This window comes from Oncorhynchus nerka, linkage group LG7 (assembly GCF_034236695.1).
Source record: "Oncorhynchus nerka isolate Pitt River linkage group LG7, Oner_Uvic_2.0, whole genome shotgun sequence".
Classification (NCBI taxonomy): domain Eukaryota; kingdom Metazoa; phylum Chordata; class Actinopteri; order Salmoniformes; family Salmonidae; genus Oncorhynchus; species Oncorhynchus nerka.
Window position 1 is genome coordinate 13,696,322 of NC_088402.1, and position 22,500 is coordinate 13,718,821.

The following is a 22,500-nucleotide window of genomic DNA, read 5'->3' on the forward strand; positions in this document are numbered from 1 at the left end:
TCTACTGGAATGGAACTCTAGAACACCATTTTGAAGATCAACTAGGCGACTCCAAACATCACTCTCCAGACATCCCCAAAGCAGCTTTGATTGAATATCTCTAACCTTGAAGTCAGGTGGGATCTGACCTCCAAACCCAAACACTGGAAACATCTTATCACTAGAGAGAGAGAGAGAGAGAGAGAGAGAGAGAGAGAGAGAGAGAGAGAGAGAGAGAGAGAGAGAGACAGAGAGTGAGAGAGAGAGAGAGAGAGAGACAGAGAGTGAGAGAGAGAGAGAGCGAGAGACAGAGAGTGAGAGAGAGAGAGAGAGAGAGACAGGGAGAGATAGATGGGGAGAGATAAAAAGAGAGAAAGTCACTAACATTACTTGATGCAATGAGTTATGTGGAACTTTTTGCCCAAAGTAAACAATCTATCATCATTGTCCCATTACAGTTCATTGATAAGGTAATTGATAAGTTACCTGTCATAGTCTTGACATATTTCGCCCACAGCCACCAGGGCTTTCAGGTATTCATTGGGCTGGTATGGATGGATGTAGTGGAGAGAACAACTGTTTTTGGGGTCTCCGTTTGACGCTGTAAAGTCTATGGCCACCTGGGACACACACACACAGTCACACACACAGTCACACACACAGTCACACACACAGTCACACACACAGTCACACACACACAGGCACACACACAGTCACACACACAGTCACACACACAGTCACACACACAATGTAAAGGTATAACCAAGTCGCTATGGTGACCATTCATACTGAGATAAATTGAGCATCATCTGGCAGCAGCATAAGTGCCAAATGTTAGGCGGATCCTGCTGGGACAGGATCCAGTACCACTCAGTTTTGGACTGTTTTATTCTGGCACCTATTTGACCAGATCCTCTCGTGGCATGAAAATAATTGTCACTATTCTAATAGAAGCGATCAGAGTTAAATGAAGTTTCCTCCTCATTAATTATCCTGCCACCTAAAAAATGTATAGTCTGATTTTCAGTCAGCGCCTATATTCGGACTTCTGAGAATTTATTCGGGTCGGACCGGTCCGTCCCGTTGCACAACACTGTAGCCAATGTTTTGAGCCCAACGCCTGGCTTTTGTGGTGACAGAGAGAGAGAAGCGTTATCACTAGAATGAGATTCAATTTCCATGACCTGGTTATGCTCTAAAAGACATGAGCTGATGACATCATCTCTGCAGCATTGCACTTTATTATTGATCTACAGTTATTTAATATGCCAATTAGTTACATTTGTTCCTTATAGAATCATATCCGCCTGAGGTTCACCCAATTGATGCAACACAATCTCAGCTACAAAGTGTCAAACTATTCCAGGGAGGGCGGAGTGTCTGTGGCTGTGGTCTTAACAGAACTCCCCTCACCAGGATGTCTAGGTCTTAACAGAACTCCCCTCACCAGGTTGTCTAGGTCTTATCTGAACACCCCTCACCAGGTTGTCTAGGTCTTAACAGAACTCCCCTCACCAGGTTGTCTAGGTCTTAACAGAACTCCGCTCACTAGGTTGTCTAGGTCTTATCTGAACCCCCCTCACCAGGTTGTCTTAACTGAACCCCCCTCACCAGGTTGTCTAGGTCTTAACAGAAATCCCCTCACCAGGTTGTCTAGGTCTTAACAGAACTCCCCTCACCAGGTTGTCTTAACTGAACCCCCCTCACCAGGTTGTCTAGGTCTTAACAGAACTCCCCTCACCAGGTTGTCTAGGTCTTAACAGAACTCCCCTCACCAGGTTGTCTATGTCTTAACAGAACTCCCCTCACCAGGTTGTCTAGGTCTTATCTGAACCACCCTCACCAGGTTGTCTTAACTGAACCCCCCTCACCAGGTTGTCTAGGTCTTAACAGAAATCCCCTCACCAGGTTGTCTAGGTCTTAACAGAACTCCCCTCACCAGGTTGTCTTAAATGAATCCCCTCACCAGGTTGTCTAGGTCTTAACAGAACTCCCCTCACCAGGTTGTCTAGGTCTTAACTGAACCCCCCTTACCAGGTTGTCTAGGTCTTAACTGAACTCCCCTCACCAGGTTGTCCAGGTCTTAACTGAACCCCCCTCACCAGGTTGTCTAGGTCTTAACAGAACTCCCCTCACCAGGTTGTCTAGGTCTTAACAGAACTCCCCTCACCAGGTTGTCTAGGTCTTAACAGAACTCCCCTCACCAGTTTGTCTAGGTCTTAACTGAACCCCCCCTCACCAGGTTGTCTAGGTCTTAACAGAACTCCCCTCACCAGGATGTCTTAACTGAACTCCCCTCACCAGGTTGTCTAGGTCTTAACTGAACCCCCCTCACTAGGTTGTCTTAACAGAACTCCCCTCACCAGGTTGTCTAGGTCTTATCTGAACCCCCCTCACCAGGTTCTCTTAACAGATCGCCCCTCACCAGGTTGTCTAGGTCTTAACTGAACCCCCCTCACCAGGTTGTCTAGGTCTTAACTGAACCCCCCTCACCAGGTTGTCTAGGGCTTAACTGAACCCCCCTCACCAGGTTGTCTAGGTCTTAACAGACCTCCCCTCACCAGGTTGTCTAGGTCTTAACAGAACTCCCCTCACCAGGTTGTCTAGGTCTTAACTGAACTCCCCTCACCAGGATGTCTAGGTCTTAACATACCTCCCCTCACCAGGTTGTCTTAACATAACTCCCCTCACCAGGTTGTCTTAACAGAACTCCCCTCACCAGGATTTCTTAACTGAACTCCCCTCACCAGGTTGTCTAGGTCTTAACTGAACTCCCCTCACCAGGTTCTGTAGGTCTTAACTGAACCCCCTCACCAGGTTGTCTAGGTCTTAACAGAAGTCCCCTCACCAGGTTGTCTAGGTCTTAACAGAACTCCCCTCACCAGGATGTCTTAACTTAACTCCCCTCACCAGGTTGTCTAGGTCTTAACTGAACCCCCCTCACCAGGTTGTCTAGGTCTTAACATACCTCCCCTCACCAGGTTGTCTAGGTCTTAACAGAACTCCCCTCACCAGGATGTCTTAACTGAACTCCCCTGACCAGGTTGTCTAGGTCTTAACTGAACCCCCCTCACCAGGTTGTCTAGGTCTTAACATATCTCCCCTCACCAGGTTGTCTAGGTCTTAACAGAACTCCCCTCACCAGGATGTCTTAAATGAACCCCCCTCACCAGGTTGTCTAGGTCTTAACAGAACTCCCCTCACCAGGTTGTCTAGGTCTTAACAGAACTCCCCTCACCAGGTTGTCTAGGTCTTAACAGAACTCCCCTCACCAGGTTGTCTACGTCTTAACAGAACTCCCCTCACCAGGTTTTCTAGGTCTTAACAGAACTCCCCTCACCAGGTTGTCTAGGTCTTAACAGAACTCCCCTCACCACGTTGTCTAGGTCTTAACAGAACTCCCCTCACCAGGTTGTCTAGGTCTTAACAGAAAGCACTACATCAGAGAGTAGAATTGAGCCATTAATAGCTTTAAAAATGTTGTTGCTGTGGATTGTGTTTAGCCCAAATTAAAGCACATACAGTCGGGAACCATTGGCAAATATCAAACATCCGGTTGTTGATTATGTATCTGTCAGTGAAGAGTGAGCAGCTAAAATATTTTATACTGTCGCTGGGAAAGCACAGGTTGGAAAGCAAGTCTACTGCTGAAAAAGAGAAGACTATACAGCTAAAATATTTTATACTATTGCTGGGAAAGCACAGGTTGGAAAGCAAGTCTACTGCTGAAAAAAGAGAAGACTATACAGTATATTATCTGTCCGTAGGCTACCAAAATATTGTATCAACTCCCAACATTGAGGGAACAACATTGTTTTACAAAGTAGCCTAGGCTGTTGAGGGATATAGGCACAAGCTCATCCGCCATCACAAGTGAGTGTGTTGCACATTGAGTTGGTCAGTGCCACTGGACAGACCACTATAATTTCCTCCTCATATCTCATCTTTCCGCTCGTTTCGTTAGCCTAGGACTAGGCTATTGGCTGCATTCAAGACAAGGTATTTTATACTGATCTCAGTTTGTCAGTTTCAGTTTCAGAATTGGATCACTTGTGTGGTTTAAAAAAAAGATTCTGCTTATAATACTTATAATACTTATTTTCCACCATAATTAAAAATCCTACAATGTGATTTTCTGGATTTTTTTTCCTAATTTTGTCTGTCATAGTTGAAGTGTACCTATGATGAAAATTACAGGCCTCTCTCATCTTTTTAAGTGGGAGAACTTGCACAATTGGTGGCTGACTAAATACTTGTTTGCTCACTGTACATCTGGCAGCCAAGCACAAGTGCTCAGTGTAGCCTTTTATCGCTCTAGACTTTTGGGGTGTGAGTTCGCTAATTTAGAATGTTTACGAAAGCAGCCTGTCTAGACTCCATCTTTTAATGGGGAGGCAGGTAGCCAAGTGGTTAAACAAGATGAGCAGCATACGTGAAAGGAATAGAGCCCTGCACAAGCATGAATATTAAACCCTACCCAGCCTGCGATGTTCAGGCCCTACCCTACCCAGCCTGCGATGTTCAGGCCCTACTCTACCCAGCCTGCGATGTTCAGGCCCTACCCTACCCAGCCTGCGATGTTCAGGCCATACCCTACCCAGCCTGCGATGTTCAGGCCCTACCCTACCCAGCCTGCGATGTTCAGGCCCTACTCTACCCAGCCTGTGATGTTCAGGCACTACCCTACCCAGCCTGCGGTGTTCAGGCCCTACCCTACCCAGCCTGCGATGTTCAGGCCCTACTCTACCCAGCCTGCGATGTTCAGGCCCTACTCTACTCAGCCTGCGATGTTCAGGCCCTAATAATTTGGACAACTTTTACTTCACTACATTACTAAAAAAGTAAAGTACAGATACCCCCAAAAACTACTTAAGCAGCACTTTCAAGTATTTTTAATGGAGTTCTTTACACCACTGATTAGCTGCTACTTTCGGTCTGTCACTCGCTCCCTACACGCAGTCAGCTTGCTCTGCATGCACTCTGCTCATGGCGATTCTGAGTCTGTGCGTAACCATAGCAACAGCTCCGCTTGGGCTGCTCTGCTCAATGAAGAGACATGAGAGAGCTGTCAGCTACTTTTATTCACTCTAAACTAGAAAAACTCAAGGAAATAATCTCTCCAGTCTTATATTTGACAAGGTTGAAGCACTTCCGACACCATGTTATGACCTTAGTCAGATATGACAGATGACTGTGCAGCAGAGAACGAGCAAATGGCTCTGGTTCAAAATGTTACGGATCAATTTAGTGAAGCCCTGGATGTACCCTAGTTATTGATGGAAAAGCAGGCCCTACTAGGCCCTGGATGTACCCTAGTTATTGATGGAAAAACAGGTCCTACCAGGCCCTGGATGTACCCTAGGTATTGATGGAAAAACAGGCCCTACCCGGCCCTGGATAAACCCTAGGTATTGATGGAAAAACAGGCCCTACCCTACCCAGCCTGCGATGTTCAGGCCCTACTCTACCCAGCCTGCGATGTTCAGGCCCTACCCAGCCTGCGATGTTCAGGCCCTACTCTACCCAGCCTGCGATGTTCAGGCCCTGCCCTACCCAGTCCGCGATGTTCAGGCCCTACCCTACCCAGTCCGTGATGTTCAGGCCCTGCCCTACCCTACCCAGCCTGCGATGTTCAGGCCCTACTCTACCCAGTCCGCGATGTTCAGGCCCTACCCTACCCAGCCCGCGATGTTCAGGCCCTACCCTACCCAGCCCGCGATGTTCAGGCCCTTCCCTACCCAGTCCGTGATGTTCAGGCCCTACCCTACCCAGCCCGCGATGTTCAGGCCCTACCCTACCCAGCCCGCGATGTTCAGGCCCTACCTACTTTTAGGTGTCAGGGAAAATGTGTGGAGTAAAAAGTACAATATTTTTTTTAGTAATGTAGTGAAGTAAAAGTTGTCCAAATTATTAATAGTAAAGTAAAGTACAGATACCCCCAAAAACTACTTAAGCAGCACTTTCAAGTATTTTTAATGGAGTTCTTTACACCACTGATTAGCTGCTACTTTCGGTCTGTCACTCGCTCCCTACACGCAGTCAGCTTGCTCTGCATGCACTCTGCTCATGGCGATTCTGAGTCTGTGCGTAACCATAGCAACAGCTCTGCTTGGGCTGCTGTGCTCAATGAAGAGACATGAGAGAGCTGTCAGCTACTTTTATTCACTCTAAACTAGAAAAACTCAAGGAAATAATTTCTCCAGTCTTATATTTGACGAGGTTGAAGCACTTCCGACACCATGTTATGACCTTAGTCAGATATGACAGATGACTGTGCAGCAGAGAACGAGCAAATGGCTCTGGTTCAAAATGTTACGGATCAATTTAAGCCCTGGATGTACCCTAGTTATTGATGGAAAAACAGGCCCTACTAGGCCCTGGATGTACTGTAGTTATTGATGGAAAAACAGGCCCTACCCGGCCCTGGATGTACCCTAGTTATTGATGGAAAAACAGGCCCTACCCAGCCCTGGATGTACCCTAGTTATTGATGGAAAAACAGGCCCTACCCGGCCCTGGATGTACCCTAGTTATTGATGGAAAAACAGGCCCTACCAGGCCCTGTATGTACCCTAGGTATTGATGGAAAAACAGGCCCTACCCGGCCCTGGATGTACCCTAGGTATTGATGGAAAAACAGGCCCTACCCGGCCCTGGATATACCCTAGGTATTGATGGAAAAACAGGCCCTACCCGGCCCTGGATGTACCCTAGGTATTGATGGAAAAACAGGCCCTACCAGGCCATGGATGTACTCAAGTTATTGATGGAAAAACAGGCTCTACCAGGCCCTGGATGTACCCTAGGTATTGATGGAAAAACAGGCCCTACCAGTCCCTGGATGTACCCTAGGTATTGATGGAAAAACAGGCCCTACCAGGCCCTGGATGTACCCTAGGTATTGATGGAAAAACATGCCCTACCCAGCCCTGGATGTACCCTAGGTATTGATGGAAAAACAGGCCTTACCAGGCCCTGGATGTACCCCAGTTATTGATGGAAAAACAGGCCCTACCCGGCCCTGGATGTACCCTAGGTATTCATGGAAAAACAGGCCCTACCCGGCCCTGGATGTACCCTAGGTATTGATGGAAAAACATGCCCTACCCAGCCCTGGATGTACCCTAGGTATTGATGGAAAAACAGGCCTTACCAGGCCCTGGATGTACCCCAGTTATTGATGGAAAAACAGGCCCTACCCGGCCCTGGATGTACCCTAGGTATTCATGGTAAAACAGGCCCTACCCGGCCCTGGATGTACCCTAGGTATTCATGGAAAAACAGGCCCTACCTGGCACTAATCCGATGTATAATGTTGGGGCCCACCGGGCTCTGGTAGCGGGTAGCGGAGCTCTAGCGAGGAAGAAAGATAGGTGGCAGTTTTTTTCCCTCTTATTATCTCGGGATGAAACTGAAGCAAATGATGGAATCTAATACTTCCCGTGTCATTATTTCTCTCTCATTAACTTCTCTAGCTGCTTTGAACAACGTGATCTTGCATTGACACTCTGCCATCTCACAATGACTGCAGCGCTATCGTTTATTGTTGTTCTTAAAATGCTAATTCTAACTCTCTCGCTCTAACTCTCTCGCTCTAACTCTCTCGCTCTAACTCCCTCGCTCTAACTCTCTCGCTCTAACTCTCTCGCTCTAACTCTCTCGCTCTAACTCCCTCGCTCTAACTCTCTCGCTCTAACTCTCTCGCTCTAACTCTCTCGCTCTAACTCCCTCGCTCTAACCTCTAACTCTCTCGCTCTAACTCTCTCGCTCTAACTCTCTCGCTCTAACTCTCTCGCTCTAACTCTCTCGCTCTAACTCTCTCGCTCTAACTCTCTCGCACTTTTTGGCATCTCCCTGTTTACAAATGAATCTGTCTGCTTTCAACCACACGTACGCACGCACGCGCACACACACACACACACACACACACACACACACACACACACACACACACACACACACACACACACACACACACACACACACACACACACACACACACACACACACACACACACACTTACTGTGAACTGGATCTGACAGCCTCCCATGATGTAATCCAGGAAAGAATACATCTTGATGATCTGTCATTAGAAAGAACACAGTTACAGAAATACACTGTGTGTGTGCGTGTGTGTGTGTGTGTGTGTGTGCGTGCGTGCGTGCGTGCATGCGTGCGTGCGTGTGTGTGTGCGAACACCTCATAACTGCTGTTAGAAAGAACACAGTTACAGAAATACACTGTGTGTGTGTGTGTGTGTGTGTGTGTGTGTGTGTGTGTGTGTGTGTGTGTGTGTGTGTGTGTGTGTGTGTGTGTGTGTGCGTGTGTGTGCGTGTGTGTGAATACCTCATAACTGCTGTTAGAAAGAACACAGTTACAGAAATACACTGTGTGTGTGTGTGTGTGTGTGTGTGTGTGTGTGTGTGTGTGTGTGTGTGTGTGTGTGTGTGTGTGCGTGTGTGTGAATACCTCATAACTGCTGTTAGAAAGAACACAGTTACAGAAATACACTGTGTGTGTGTGTGTGTGTGTGTGTGTGTGTGTGTGTGTGTGTGTGTGTGTGAATACCTCATAACTGCTGTTAGAAAGAACACAGTTACAGAAATACACTGTGTGTGTGTGGTGTGTGTGTGTGTGTGTGTGTGTGTATGTGTGTGTGTATGTGTGTGTGTGTGTGTGTGTGTGTGTGTGTGTGTGTGAATACCTCATAACTGATGTTAGAAAGAACACAGTTACAGAAATAGACTGTGTGTGTGTGTGGTGTGTGTGTGAATACCTCATAACTGCTGTTAGAAAGAACACAAGTATACCACTATTAATTGAAATAACACTTGGGTCACACTTGTATACTGTACATAGGCAGTCATAACACCTTTGAAAACAACCTCTCGTAACATATTTATTCAACATCAGTGGGGGGTGGGGAGAGTAGGGATAAAGAGAGAGAGAGTAGGGATAAAGAGAGAGAGTAGGTATAGTGAGAGAGTAGGAATAAAGAGAGAGTAGGAATAAAGAAAGAGAGAGAGTAGGGATGAAGAGAGAGAGAGTAGGGATGAAGAGAAAGAGTAGGGATAAATAGAGAGAGTAGGGATAAAGAGAGAGAGAGTAGGGATAAAGAGAGAGAGAGTAGGGATAAAGAGAGAGTAGGAATAAAGAGAGAGTAGGAATAAAGAGAGAGAGAGAGAGTAGGGATGAAGAGAGAGAGTAGGGATGAAGAGAGAGAGTAGGGATAAATAGAGAGAGTAGGGATAAAGAGAGAGAGAGAGTAGGGATGAGGAGAGAGAGAGAGTAGGGATGAAGAGAGAGAGAGTATGTATAAAGAGAGAGAGAGTAGGGATAAAGAGAGAGAGAGTAGGGATGAAGAGAGAGAGAGTAGGTATAGAGAGAGAGAGTAGGGAAAAAGAGAGAGAGAGAGAGTAGGGTTAAAGAGAGAGAGTAGGTATAAAGAGAGAGAGAGTAGGGATAAAGAGAGAGTAGGGATAAAGAGAGAGAGAGAGTAGGGATGAAGAGAGAGAGAGTAGGTATAAAGAGAGAGAGAGTAGGGATAAAGAGAGAGAGAGTAGGGATAAAGAGAGAGAGAGTAGGGATAAAGAGAGAGAGTAGGGATGAAGAGAGAGAGAGTAGGTATAAAGAGAGAGAGAGTAGGGATAAAGAGAGCGAGAGTGGGGATGAAGAGAGAGAGAGTAGGGATGAAGAGAGAGAGTAGGTATAGAGAGAGAGAGTTGGGAAAAAGTGAGAGAGAGTAGGTATAAAGAGAGAGAGAGAGTAGGGATAAAGAGAGAGAGAGTAGGCATAAAGAGCGAGAGAGTAGGGATGAAGAGAGAGAGTAGGTATAGAGAGAGAGAGTTGGGAAAAAAAGAGAGAGAGTAGGGATGAAGAGAGAGAGAGTAGGCATGAAGAGAGAGTAGGGATGAAGAGAGAGTAGGGATGAAGAGAGAGAGTGACAGAAAGAGTGGGGTAGAGATAAAGTGTCATACCCTGATCTGTTTCACCTGTCTTTGTGCTTGTCTCCATCCCTCTCCAGGTGTCGCCCATCTTCTCCATTTATCCCCCGTGTATTTACACCTGTGTTCTCTGTTTGTCTGTTGCCAGTTCATCTGGTCTTGTCAAGCTTTACCAGCGTGTTTTCCCATCTTCCTGTTTATCAAGTTCTGTTTCCTAGTTTTTCCCGGTTCTGACCATTCTGCCTGCTCTGACCCCTTTGCCTGCCCGCCTGCCGTCCTGTTCCTCCCTGACTCTGACCTGTTTACGAACCTCTGCATGCCCTGACCCCTTTGCCTGCCTGCCTGCCGTCCTGTTCCTGCCTGACTCTGACCTGTTTACGAACCTCTGCATGCCCTGACCCCATTGCCTGCCTGCCTGCCTGCACCTGCCTGACTCTGACCTGTTTACGAACCTCTGCCTGTCCTCGACCTGCCCTTTGCCTGCCCCGTGTTTACAATAAATCATCTGAGAACTGTACTATCGGTCTCCTGTGTCTGCATCTGGGTCTTATCCTGAGTCGTGACCGAAAGAGGGGGACAGAGATAAAGAGGGGGACAGAGATAAAGAGAGAGAGGGACATAAAGAGGGGGACAGAGATAGAGAGAGAGGGACATAAAGAGAGGGACAGAGATAGAGAGAGGGACATAAAGAGATAAAGGGATAAATAGAGAGAGTAGGGATAAAGAGAGAGAGTGTAGGGATGAAGAGAGAGTAGGGATAAAGAGAGAGAGAGAGTAGGGATAAGGAGAGAGTAGGGATGAAGAGAGAGAGCGTGGGGATGAAGAGAGAGAGAGTAGGGATGAAGAGAGAGAGAGAGTAGGGATAAAGAGAGAGAGAGTGGGGATAAAGAGAGAGAGAGTAGGGATGGAGAGAGAGTAGGGATAAAGAGAGAATGAGTAGGGATGAAGAGAGAGAGAGTAGGGATAAAGAAGGAGAGAGTAGGGATAAAGAGAGAGTAGGGATAAAGAGAGAGTAGGGATGAAGAGAGAGAGAGTAGGGACAAAAATAGAGTAGGGATGAAGAGAGAGTAGGGATAAAGAGAGAGAGAGTAGGGATGAAGAGAGAGAGAGTAGGGATAAAGAGAGAGAGAGAGTAGGGATAAAGAGAGAGAGAGAGAGAGAGTAGGGATGAAGAGAGAGTAGGGATATATAGAGAGAGAGTAGGGATGAAGATAGAGTAGGGATAAAGAGAGAGAGAGAGAGAGTAGGGATGAAGAGAGAGTAGGGATAAAGAGAGAGAGAGTAGGGATGAGGATAGAGTAGGGATAAAGAGAGAGAGAGTAGGGATAAAGAGAGAGTGAGTAGGGATAAAGAGAGAGAGAGAGTAGGGATAAAGAAAGAGATAGTAGGGATGAAGAGAGAGTAGGGATAAAGAGAGAGAGAGAGAGTAGGAATAAAGAAGAGAGAGAGTAGGGATGAAGAGAGAGAGTAGGGATAAAGAGAGAGAGAGTAGGGATGAAGAGAGAGAGAGAGTAGGGATGAAGAGAGAGAGAGTATGTATAAAGAGAGAGAGAGTAGGGATAAAGAGAGAGAGAGTAGGGATAAAGAGAGAGAGAGTAGGGATGAAGAGAGAGAGAGAGTAGGGATGAAGAGAGAGAATGTATAAAGAGAGAGACAGAGTAGGGAAAAAGAGAGAGAGAGTATGTATAAAGAGAGAGAGAGTAGGGATAAAGAGAGAGAGAGAGTAGGGATAAAGAGAGAGTAGGGATGAAGAGAGAGAGAGTAGGGACAAAAATAGAGTAGGGATGAAGAGAGAGATTAGGGATAAAGAGAGAGAGAGTAGGGATGGAGAGAGAGTAGGGATAAAGAGAGAATGAGTAGGGATGAAGAGAGAGAGAGTAGGGATAAAGAAGGAGAGAGTAGGGATAAAGAAAGAGTAGGGATAAAGAGAGAGTAGGGATGAAGAGAGAGAGAGTAGGGACAAAAATAGAGTAGGGATGAAGAGAGAGAGTAGGGATAAAGAGAGAGAGAGTAGGGATGAAGAGAGAGAGAGTAGGGATAAAGAGAGAGAGAGTAGGGATAAAGAGAGAGAGAGAGAGAGAGAGTAGGGATGAAGAGAGAGTAGGGATATAGAGAGAGAGAGTAGGGATGAAGATAGAGTAGGGATAAAGAGAGAGAGAGAGAGAGTAGGGATGAAGAGAGAGTAGGGATAAAGAGAGAGAGAGTAGGGATAAAGAGAGAGTGAGTAGGGATAAAGAGAGAGAGAGTAGGGATAAAGAAAGAGAGAGTAGGGATGAAGAGAGAGTAGGGATAAAGAGAGAGAGAGAGAGTAGGGATAAAGAGAGTAGGAATAAAGAGAGAGAGAGAGTAGGGATGAAGAGAGAGAGTAGGGATGAAGAGAGAGAGTAGGGATAAATAGAGAGAGTAGGGATAAAGAGAGAGAGAGTAGGGATGAAGAGAGAGAGAGAGAGTAGGGATGAAGAGAGAGAGAGTATGTATAAAGAGAGAGAGAGTAGGGATAAAGAGAGAGAGAGTAGGTATAAAGAGAGAGAGAGTAGGGATAAAGAGAGAGAGAGAGTAGGGATAAAGAGAGAGAGAGTAGGGATGAAGAGAGAGAGAGTAGGGATAAAGAGAGAGAGAGAGTAGGTATAAAGAGAGAGAGAGAGTAGGGATAAAGAGAGAGAGAGTAGGGATAGGGAGAGAGAGTAGGGATAAAGAGAGAGAGAGTAGGAATAAAGAGAGAGAGAGTAGGTATAAAGAGAGAGAGAGAGTAGGGAAAAATAGAGAGAGTAGGTATAAAGAGATAGAGAGAGTAGGGATAAAGAGAGAGAGAGTAGGGATAAAGAGCGAGAGAGTAGGGATGAAGAGAGAGAGTAGGTATAGAGAGAGAGAGAGTTGGGAAAAAAAGAGAGAGAGTAGGGATGAAGAGAGAGAGAGTAGGCATGAAGAGAGAGTAGGGATGAAGAGAGAGTAGGGATGAAGAGAGAGTGACAGAAAGAGTGGGGTAGAGATAAAGTGTCATACCCTGATCTGTTTCACCTGTCTTTGTGCTTGTCTCCATCCCTCTCCAGGTGTCACCCATCTTCCTCATTATCCCCCGTGTATTTACACCTGTGTTCTCTGTTTGTCTGTTGCCAGTTCATCTGGTCTTGTCAAGCTTTACCAGCGTGTTTTCCCATCTTCCTGTTTATCAAGTTCTGTTTCCTAGTTTTTCCCGGTTCTGACCATTCTGCCTGCCCTGACCCCTTTGCCCGCCTGCCTGCCTGCACCTGCCTGACTCTGACCAGTTTACGAACCTCTGCATGCCCTAACCCCTTTGCCTGCCTGCCTTCCTGCCGTCCTGTTCCTGCCTGACTCTGACCTGTTTACGAACCTCTGCCTGCCCTGACCCCTTTGCCTGCCTGCCTGCCGTCCTGTTCCTGCCTGACTCTGACCTGTTTACGAACCTCTGCCTGCCCTGACCCCTTTGCCTGCCTGCCTGCCTGCACCTGCCTGACTCTGACCTGTTTACGAACCTCTGCATGCACTGACCCCTTTGCCTGCCTGCCTGCCGTCCTATTCCTGCCTGACTCTGACCTGTTTACGAACCTCTGCCTGCCCTGACCCCTTTGCCTGCCTGCCTGCCTGCACCTGCCTGACTCTGACCTGTTTACAAACCTCTGCCTGTCCTCGACCTGCCCTTTGCCTGCCCCGTGTTTACAATAAATCATCTGAGAACTGTACTATCGGTCTCCTGTGTCTGCATCTGGGTCTTATTCGAGTCGTGACCGAAAGAGGGGTACAGAGATAAAGAGAGAGAGGGACATAAAGAGGGGGACAGAGATAAAGAGAGAGAGGGACATAAAGAGATAAAGAGAGAGAGGGACATAAAGAGGGGGACAGAGATAGAGAGAGAGGGACATAAAGAGGGGGACAGAGATAGAGAGAGAGGGACATAAAGAGGGGGACAGAGATAGAGGACATAAAGAGAGAGAGAGAGAGAGAGAGAGAGAGAGAGAGAGAGAGGGGGACATAAAGAGGGGGATAGAGATAGAGAGAGAGAGGGACATAAAGAGGGGGACATAAAGAGGGGGACAGAGAGAGCGAGAGAGAGGGACATAAAGAGGGGGACAGAGATAGAGAGAGAGGGGGACATAAAGAGGGGGACAGAGATAGAGAGAGAGGGACATAAAGAGGGGGACAGAGATAGAGAGAGAGAGGGACATAAAGAGGGGGACATAAAGAGGGGGACAGAGATGGAGAGAGAGAGGACATAAAGAGGGGGACAGAGATAGAGAGATAGCGGGACATAAAGAGGGGGATAGAGAGAGAGAGAGAGAGAGAGAGAGAGAGAGAGAGAGAGAGAGAGAGAGAGAGAGGGACATAAAGAGGGGGACAGAGAGAGAGGGACATAAAGAGGGGTCATAAAGAGGGGGACAGAGGGAGATAGAGAGAGAGAGAGACATAAAGAGGGAGATAGAGATAAAGAGAGAGAGGGACATAAAGAGGGGGATAGAGAGAGAGAGAGAGAGAGAGAGAGAGAGAGAGAGAGAGAGAGAGAGAGAGAGAGAGAGAGAGGGACATAAAGGGGGACAGAGAGAGAGAGGGACATAAAGAGGGGATAGAGAGAGAGGGGCATAAAGAGGGGGACAGAGATAGAGAGAGAGGGACATAAAGAGGGGGACAGAGATAGAGGGACATAAAGAGGGGGACAGAGAGAGAGAGAGGGGACATAAAGAGGGGGATAGAGATAGAGAGAGGGACATAAAGAGGGGGACATAAAGAGGGGGACAGAGAGAGCGAGAGAGAGGGACATAAAGAGGGGGACAGAGATAGAGAGAGAGGGGACATAAAGAGGGCGACAGAGATAGAAAGAGAGAGGGACATAAACAGGGGTACAGAGATAGAGAGAGAGAGGGACATAAAGAGGGGGACATAAAGAGGGGGACAGAGATAGAGAGAGAGGGACATAAAGAGGGGGACAGAGATAGAGAGAGAGAGGGACATAGAGGGGGACATAAAGAGGGGGACAGAGGGAGATAGAGAGAGAGAGGGACATAAAGAGGGGGACAGAGAGAGAGAGGGACATAAAGAGGGGGGACATAAAGAGGGGGACAGAGGGAGACAGAGAGAGAGAGGGACATAAAGAGGGAGATAGAGATAACGAGAGAGAGGGACAAAGAGGGGGACAGAGATAGAGAGAGAGAGGGACATAAAGAGGGGGACAGAGATAAAGAGAGAGAGGGACATAAAAAGGGGGACAGAGAGAGAGGGACATAAAAAGGGGGACAGAGAGAGAGAGGGACATAAAAAGGGGGATAGAGGTAAAGAAAGAGAGTAAGAAAAGAGGAGTGTTACCTTACAGTGGTTGAGGACGATGACGCCAGAGTTTCTGTAGTTCTTCTTCTTCAGTTGGTACTTCGGGTTTATACAGTCCCATTGCATCTACGCACACACACACACACAGGTTTATACAGTCCCATTGCATCTACACACACACACACACACACAGGTTTATACAGTCCCATTGCATCTACACACACACACACACACAGGTTTATACAGTCCCATTGCATCTACACACACACACACACACAGGTTTATACAGTCCCATTGCATCTACACACACACACACACACACAGGTTTATACAGTCCCATTGCATCTACACACACACACACACACACACACAGGTTTATACAGTCCCATTGCATCTACACACACACACACACACACACACACACACAGTTTTATACAGTCCCATTGCATCTACACACACACACACACACACACAGGTTTATACAGTCCCATGGCATCTACACACACACACACACACACACACACACACACACACACACACACACACACACACACACACACACACACAGTTTTATACAGTCCCATTGCATCTACACACACACACACACACAGGTTTATACAGTCCCATTGCATCTACACACACACACACACAGGTTTATACAGTCCCATTGCATCTACACACACACACACACACACACAGGTTTATACAGTCCCATTGCATCTACACACACACACACACACACACACACACACACACACAGGTTTATACAGTCCCATTGCATCTACACACACACACACACACACACACACACACACACACACACACACAGGTTTATACAGTCCCATTGCATCTACACACACACACACACACACACACACACACACACACACACACACACACACACACACACACACACACACACACACAGGTTTATACAGTCCCATTGCATCTACACACACACACACACACACACACACACACACACACACACACACACACACACAGGTTTATACAGTCCCATTGCATCTACACACACACACACACACACACACACACACAGTTTTATACAGTCCCATTGCATCTACACACACACACACACACATGTTTATACAGTCCCATGGCATCTACACACACACACACACACACACACACACACACACACACACACACACACACACACACACACACACACACACACACACACACACACAGTTTTATACAGTCCCATTGCATCTACACACACACACACACACATGTTTATACAGTCCCATGGCATCTACACACACACACACACACACACACACACACACACACACACACACACACACACACACACACACACTCACACACACACACATGTTTATACAGTCCCATTGCATCTACACACACACACACACACACACACACACACACACACACACACACACACACACACACACACACAGGTTTATACAGTCCCATTGATCTACACACACATTAACATGCAAGTGAACAATTAGTAGCCAAAATAATCATTTTAGCTCGTTGAGGGTCAGGTTAAGCTTAGGTTGGGTTAGAGTTGGGTTAGGGTTAGTTTAGGGTTAGGTTTGGGTTAGCATTAGATTTAGGGTTGGGTTAGTTAGGGTTCTGTTAGATTTAGGGTTAGGGTTGGGTTTAGTTAGGGTTCTGATAGATTTAGGGTTAGGGTTGGGTTAGTTAGGGGTCTGTTAGATTTAGGGTTAGGGTTGGGTTAGTTAGGGTTCTGTTAGATTTAAGGTCAGGGTTGGGTTAGTTAGGGGTCTGTTAGATTTAGGGTTAGGGTTGGGTTAGTTAGGGGTCTGTTAGATTTAGGGTTAGGGTTGGGTTAGTTAGGGGTCTGTTAGATTTAGGGTTAGGGTTGGGTTAGTTAGGGGTCTGTTAGATTTAGGGTTAGGGTTGGGTTAGTTAGGGTTCTGTTAGATTTAGGGTTAGGGTTCTGTTAGATTTAGGGTTAGTTAGGGTTCTGTTAGATTTAGGGTTAGGGTTAGGGTTAGGGTTCTGTTCTGTTAGATTTAGGGTTAAGGTTGGGTTAGGGTTCTGATAGATTTAGGGTTAGGGTTCTGTTAGATTTAGGGTTAGGGTTGGGTTAGGGTTCTGTTAGATTTAGGGTTAGGGTTGGGTGTACCTGTCTCCCCTCCAGGTCTGTCCGTATCTCCTTATAGGTGGTCTGAAACTCTCCAATGAAGTCGTGCTTCCCATTGGAGTCCCAATCATACACTGTGCACTGAAACATACACACATACACAGACACACATAAATGCCATGCTGAATGATTGATAGCTGGTTTTGGTGGTGGTGGGGGGGGTGGCTAAATATTAATCTGGAGACGCTGAGAGGGACTCAGCTGTAGTGTGTGTGTTTGTGTGTGTGTGTGTGTGTGTGCGTGTGTGTGTGTGTGTGCCTTTCAAGGTTGGGACTGTTCATTAGACAGCGATGGAGCTAAGTCATGTTCACTAGACAGCGATGGCGCTAAGTCATGTTCATTAGACAGCGATGGCGCTAAGTCATGTTCACTAGACAGCGATGGCGCTAAGTCATGTTCACTAGACAGCGATGGCGCTAAGTCATGTTCATTAGACAGCGATGGCGCTAAGTCATGTTCATTAGACAGCGATGGCGCTAAGTCATGTTCATTAGACAGCGATGGCGCTAAGTCATGTTCATTAGACAGCGATGGCGCTAAGTCATGTTCATTAGACAGCGATGGAGCTAAGTCATGTTCATTAGACAGAGATGGAGCTAATTCATGTTCATTAGACAGCGATGGCTCTAAGTCATGTGCATTAGACAGAGATGGAGCTAAGTCATGTTCATTAGACAGAGATGGAGCTAAGTCATGTGCATTAGACAGAGATGGAGCTAAGTCATGTTCATTAGACAGAGATGGAGCTAAGTCATGTTCATTAGACAGAGATGGAGCTAATTCATGTTCATTAGACAGCGATGGCGCTAAGTCATGTGCATTAGACAGAGATGGAGCTAAGTCATGTTTATTAGGGTGCAAAATTAGCAAAATTAAAACATTTCAGAACAGAGAGCAAAAATCGGTCATCATATTTGTAGTATCTATTCTGTTTTAAAACGTTTTCTTCTGTTTGTGCTAACTGAACACTAATTCAGACCTAACACAAAAATCACTGATTCAGACATAGCTACACAATATAATTCAGACTTAACACAATGATAACCGAATCAGACATAGCTACACAATATAATTCAGACTTAACACAATGATAACCGAATCAGACATAGCTACACAATATAATTCAGACTTAACACAATGATAAGTGATTCAGACATAGCTACACAATATAATTCAGACTTAACACAATGATAACCGATTCAGACATAGCTCCACAATGTAAATCAGACTTAACACAATGATAACTGATTCAGACATAGCTACACAATATAATTCAGACTTAACACAATGATAACCGATTCAGACATAGCTCCACAATGTAAATCAGACTTAACACAATGATAAGTGATTCAGACATAGCTACACAATATAATTCAGACTTAACACAATGATAACCGATTAAGACATAGCTCCACAATGTAATTCAGACTTAACACAATGATAAGTGATTCAGACATAGCTACACAATATAATTCAGACTTAACACAATGATAAGTGATTCAGACATAGCTACACAATATAATTCAGACTTAACACAATGATAACCGATTCAGACATAGCTACACAATGTAAATCAGACTTAACACAATGATAAGTGATTCAGACATAGCTACACAATATAATTCAGACTCTGTTCTACTTACGGAATTTTGAAGCAGGTAACTGTGTGTGTGTGCGTGTGTGTGTGTGTGTGTGTGTGTGTGTGTGTGTGTGTGTGTGCGCGTGTGTGTGTGCGTGCGTGTGTGTGTGTGTGTTCCCCGTTGACAGGGCTGACAAGAGACACGGGGTGTTAAGAGGCTTGTGAATAATTAATGATCCCATGTTTTATTCATGAAGACAATACCGTTTAGAATCTCTGTAAGGTTAAAGAGTCACACACACACACACACACACACACACACACACACACACACACACACACACACACACACACACACACACACACACACACACACACACACACACACACACACACACACACACACACACACACACACACAACACAACATGAGCATGAATATCTTACTGACTTTAAAAAACAACAACTGTGTCGTCAGTGTGTCACAAGACCGTGTTAGGCAGCTGAGCTAAAGCCTCTTCAAATCTTAGGCAAGGTCACTCGTCACCATCAGTTGCATGTGGTCAGGTTAGAGGATGTTATGGTCAGGTTATGGTTGGGATCTTACCTTCAGTTGGCGGTCGTGGTCTCCACTACACAGTGTGTTAAGAGAGACCTTGAATGACTTCCACACCGGGCTGAGGTCATTCATCACCGTCTGAGAACACACACATGACCAGTACTACTTACTTATTTTTACTTACCTCGTTTTTGGGGGGTATCTGTACTTTACTATTTATATTTTTAACAACTTTTACTTTTACTTCACTATATTCCGAAAGAAAATAATATACTTTTTACGGTCAATTTCACACACTTATCAAGAGAACATCCCTGGTCATCCTTAATGCCTCTGATCTGGCGGACTCACTAAACACACATGCTTGGTTTGTAAATTATGTCTGAGTGTTGGAGTGTGACCCTGCCTGTCCGTAAATGGAAGGAAAAAAAACAAGAATATTGTGCTGTCTGGTTTGCTTAATAGGGTTAGGGTTACATGTACTTTTGATACTTAAGTATATTTAAAACAAAATACTTTTACTCAAGTAGTATTTTACTGGGTGAGGGTCAGTTTGTTATATCTGGAATACTTCTCCTGTCCTATCCGGTGTCCTGTGTGAATTTAAGTATGCTCTCTCTAATTCTCTCTCTCTTTCTCTCTTTCTTTCTCTCTCCCTGAGGACCTGAGCCCTAGGACCATGCCTCAGGACTACCTGACATGATCACTCCTTGCTGTCCCCAGTCCACCTGGCCGTGCTGCTGCTCCAGTTTCAACTGTTCTGCCTGTTCACCTGTTCATTTATGAACATTTGAACATCTTGACCATGTTCTGTTACAATCTCCACCCGGCACAGCCAGAAGAGGACTGGCCACCCCACATAGCCTGGTTCTTCTCTAGGTTTCTTTCTAGGTTTTGGCCTTTCTAGGGAGTTTTTTCTAGCCACCGTGCTTCTACACCTGCATGTTTGGGGTTTTAGGCTGGGTTTCTGTACAGCACTTTGAGATATCAGCTGATGTACGAAGGGCTATATAAATACATTTGATTTGATGGTCTCTTTACTTTTACTCAAGTATGACAATTGGGTACTTTTCTACCACTGCACACATCAATATCATCATCTGTGTTCATACTGTCTGTGAGTGGCCAGGTGGCAGGTTGCCTAGCGGAGCGTTGGGCCAGTAGACAGAAGGTCGCTGGTTCTAATCCCTGAGCCAAAAGGTGAAACATCTGCCAATGTTCCCATGTGAACAAGGCACTTAACCATAATTGCTCCTGTGAGTCGGTCTGGATAAGAGTGTCTGCTAAATTACTAAAATGTGTGTCTGTGTGCAATTTACCTCAGTTCTGTGAACAAGTGATCCACTGCCATCATCATTTATTCTGAAGATTTCCAAAAATGGATCTGATTTACTGAAGAAATCCTACAGAAAAACACACACATCATGTTTGAAAATCAGCTTGATCAATTGTTTATTCAGCTAAGCAGTGGTGTAAAGTAACTAAGTTAAAAAAATATGTTGAAGTACAACTTAAATCGTTTTGGGGGGGGGGGTATCTGTACTATTATTTATATTTTTTATAACTTTTGGCCAAAAGTTTTGAGAATGACACAAATATTAATTTTCACAAAGTTTGCTGCTTCAGTGTCTTTATATATTTGTGTCAGATGTTACTATGGAATACTGAAGTATAATTACAAGCATTTCATAAGTATCAAAGGCTTTTATTGACAATTACATGAAGTTGATGCAAAGAGTCAATATTTGCAGTGTTGACCCTTCTTTTTCAAGACCTCTGCAATCCGCCCTGGCATGCTGTCAATTAACTTCTGGGCCACATCCTGACTGATGGCAGCCCATTCTTGCATAATCAATGCTTGGAGTTTGTCAGAATTTGTGGGGTTTTGTTTGTCCACACATCTCTTGAGGATTGACCACAAGTTCTCAATGGGATTAAGGTCTGGGGAGTTTCCTGGCCATGGACCCAAAATATCTATGTTTTGTTCCCCGAGCCACTTAGTTATCACTTTTACCGTATGGCAAGGTGCTCCATCATGCTGGAAAAGGCATTGTTCATCACCAAATTGTTCCTGGATGGTTGGGAGAAGTTGCTCTAGGAGGATGTGTTGGTCCCATTCTTTATTCATGGCTGTGTTCTTAGGCAAAATTGTGAGTGAGCCCACTCCCTTGGCTGAGAAGCAACCCCACACATGAATGTTCTCAGGATGCTTTACTGTTGGCATGACACAGGACTGATGGTAGCGCTCACCTTGTCTTCTCCGGACAAGTTTTTTTCCGGATGCCCCAAACAATCGTAAAGGGGATTCATCAGAGAAAATGACTTTACCCCAGTCCTCAGCAGTCCAATCCCTGTACCCTTTGCAGAATATCAGTCTGTCCCTGATGATTTTCCTGGAGAGAAGTTGCTTCTTTGCTGCCCTTCTTGACACCGGGCCATCCTCCAAAAGTCTTTGCCTCACTGTGAGTGCAGATGCAGTCACACCTGCCTGCTGCCATTCCTGAGCAAGCTCTGTACTGGTGGTGCCCCGATCCCGCAGCTGAATCACCTTTAGGAGACGGTCCTGGCGCTTGCTGGACTTTCTTGGGCGCCCTGAAGCCTTCTTCACAACAATTGAACTGCTCTCCTTGAAGTTCTTGATGATCCGATAAATGGTTGATTTAGGTGCAATCTTACTGGCAGCAATATCCTTGACGCCCTTTTTGTGCAAAGCAATGATGACGGCACGTGTTTCCTTGCAGGTAACCATGATTGACAGAGGAAGAACAATGATTCCAAGTACCACCCTCCTTTTGAGGCTTCCAGTCTGTTATTCGAACTCAATCAGCATGACAGAGTGATCTCCAGCCTTGTCCTCGTCAACACTCACACCTGTGTTAACGAGAGAATCACTGACATGATGTCAGCTGGTCCTTTTGTGGCAGGGCTGAAATGCAGTGGAAATGTTTTTTTTGTGATGTTTTTGCATGGCAAAGAGAGACTTAGCAATTAATTACAATT

The 22,500-nt window shown here is 45.7% G+C and overlaps 1 protein-coding gene across 1 annotated transcript in view; it reads right to left on the reverse strand.

Annotated features, from left to right (window-relative positions):
* The window catches only part of LOC135572416 (copine-4-like), a 37,594-nt gene that overhangs the window by 5,004 nt on the left and 10,090 nt on the right, over positions 1-22,500 (reverse strand). Inside the window, exons 7-13 of the mRNA XM_065020240.1 lie at positions 20,820-20,903; positions 19,549-19,638; positions 17,345-17,443; positions 15,241-15,327; positions 8,004-8,063; positions 466-599; positions 106-160 (exon numbers count right to left, since the gene is read on the reverse strand). Of these exons, the coding sequence (XP_064876312.1) occupies positions 106-160; positions 466-599; positions 8,004-8,063; positions 15,241-15,327; positions 17,345-17,443; positions 19,549-19,638; positions 20,820-20,903 (609 nt within the window). The remainder of the gene's footprint in view (positions 1-105; positions 161-465; positions 600-8,003; positions 8,064-15,240; positions 15,328-17,344; positions 17,444-19,548; positions 19,639-20,819; positions 20,904-22,500) is intronic.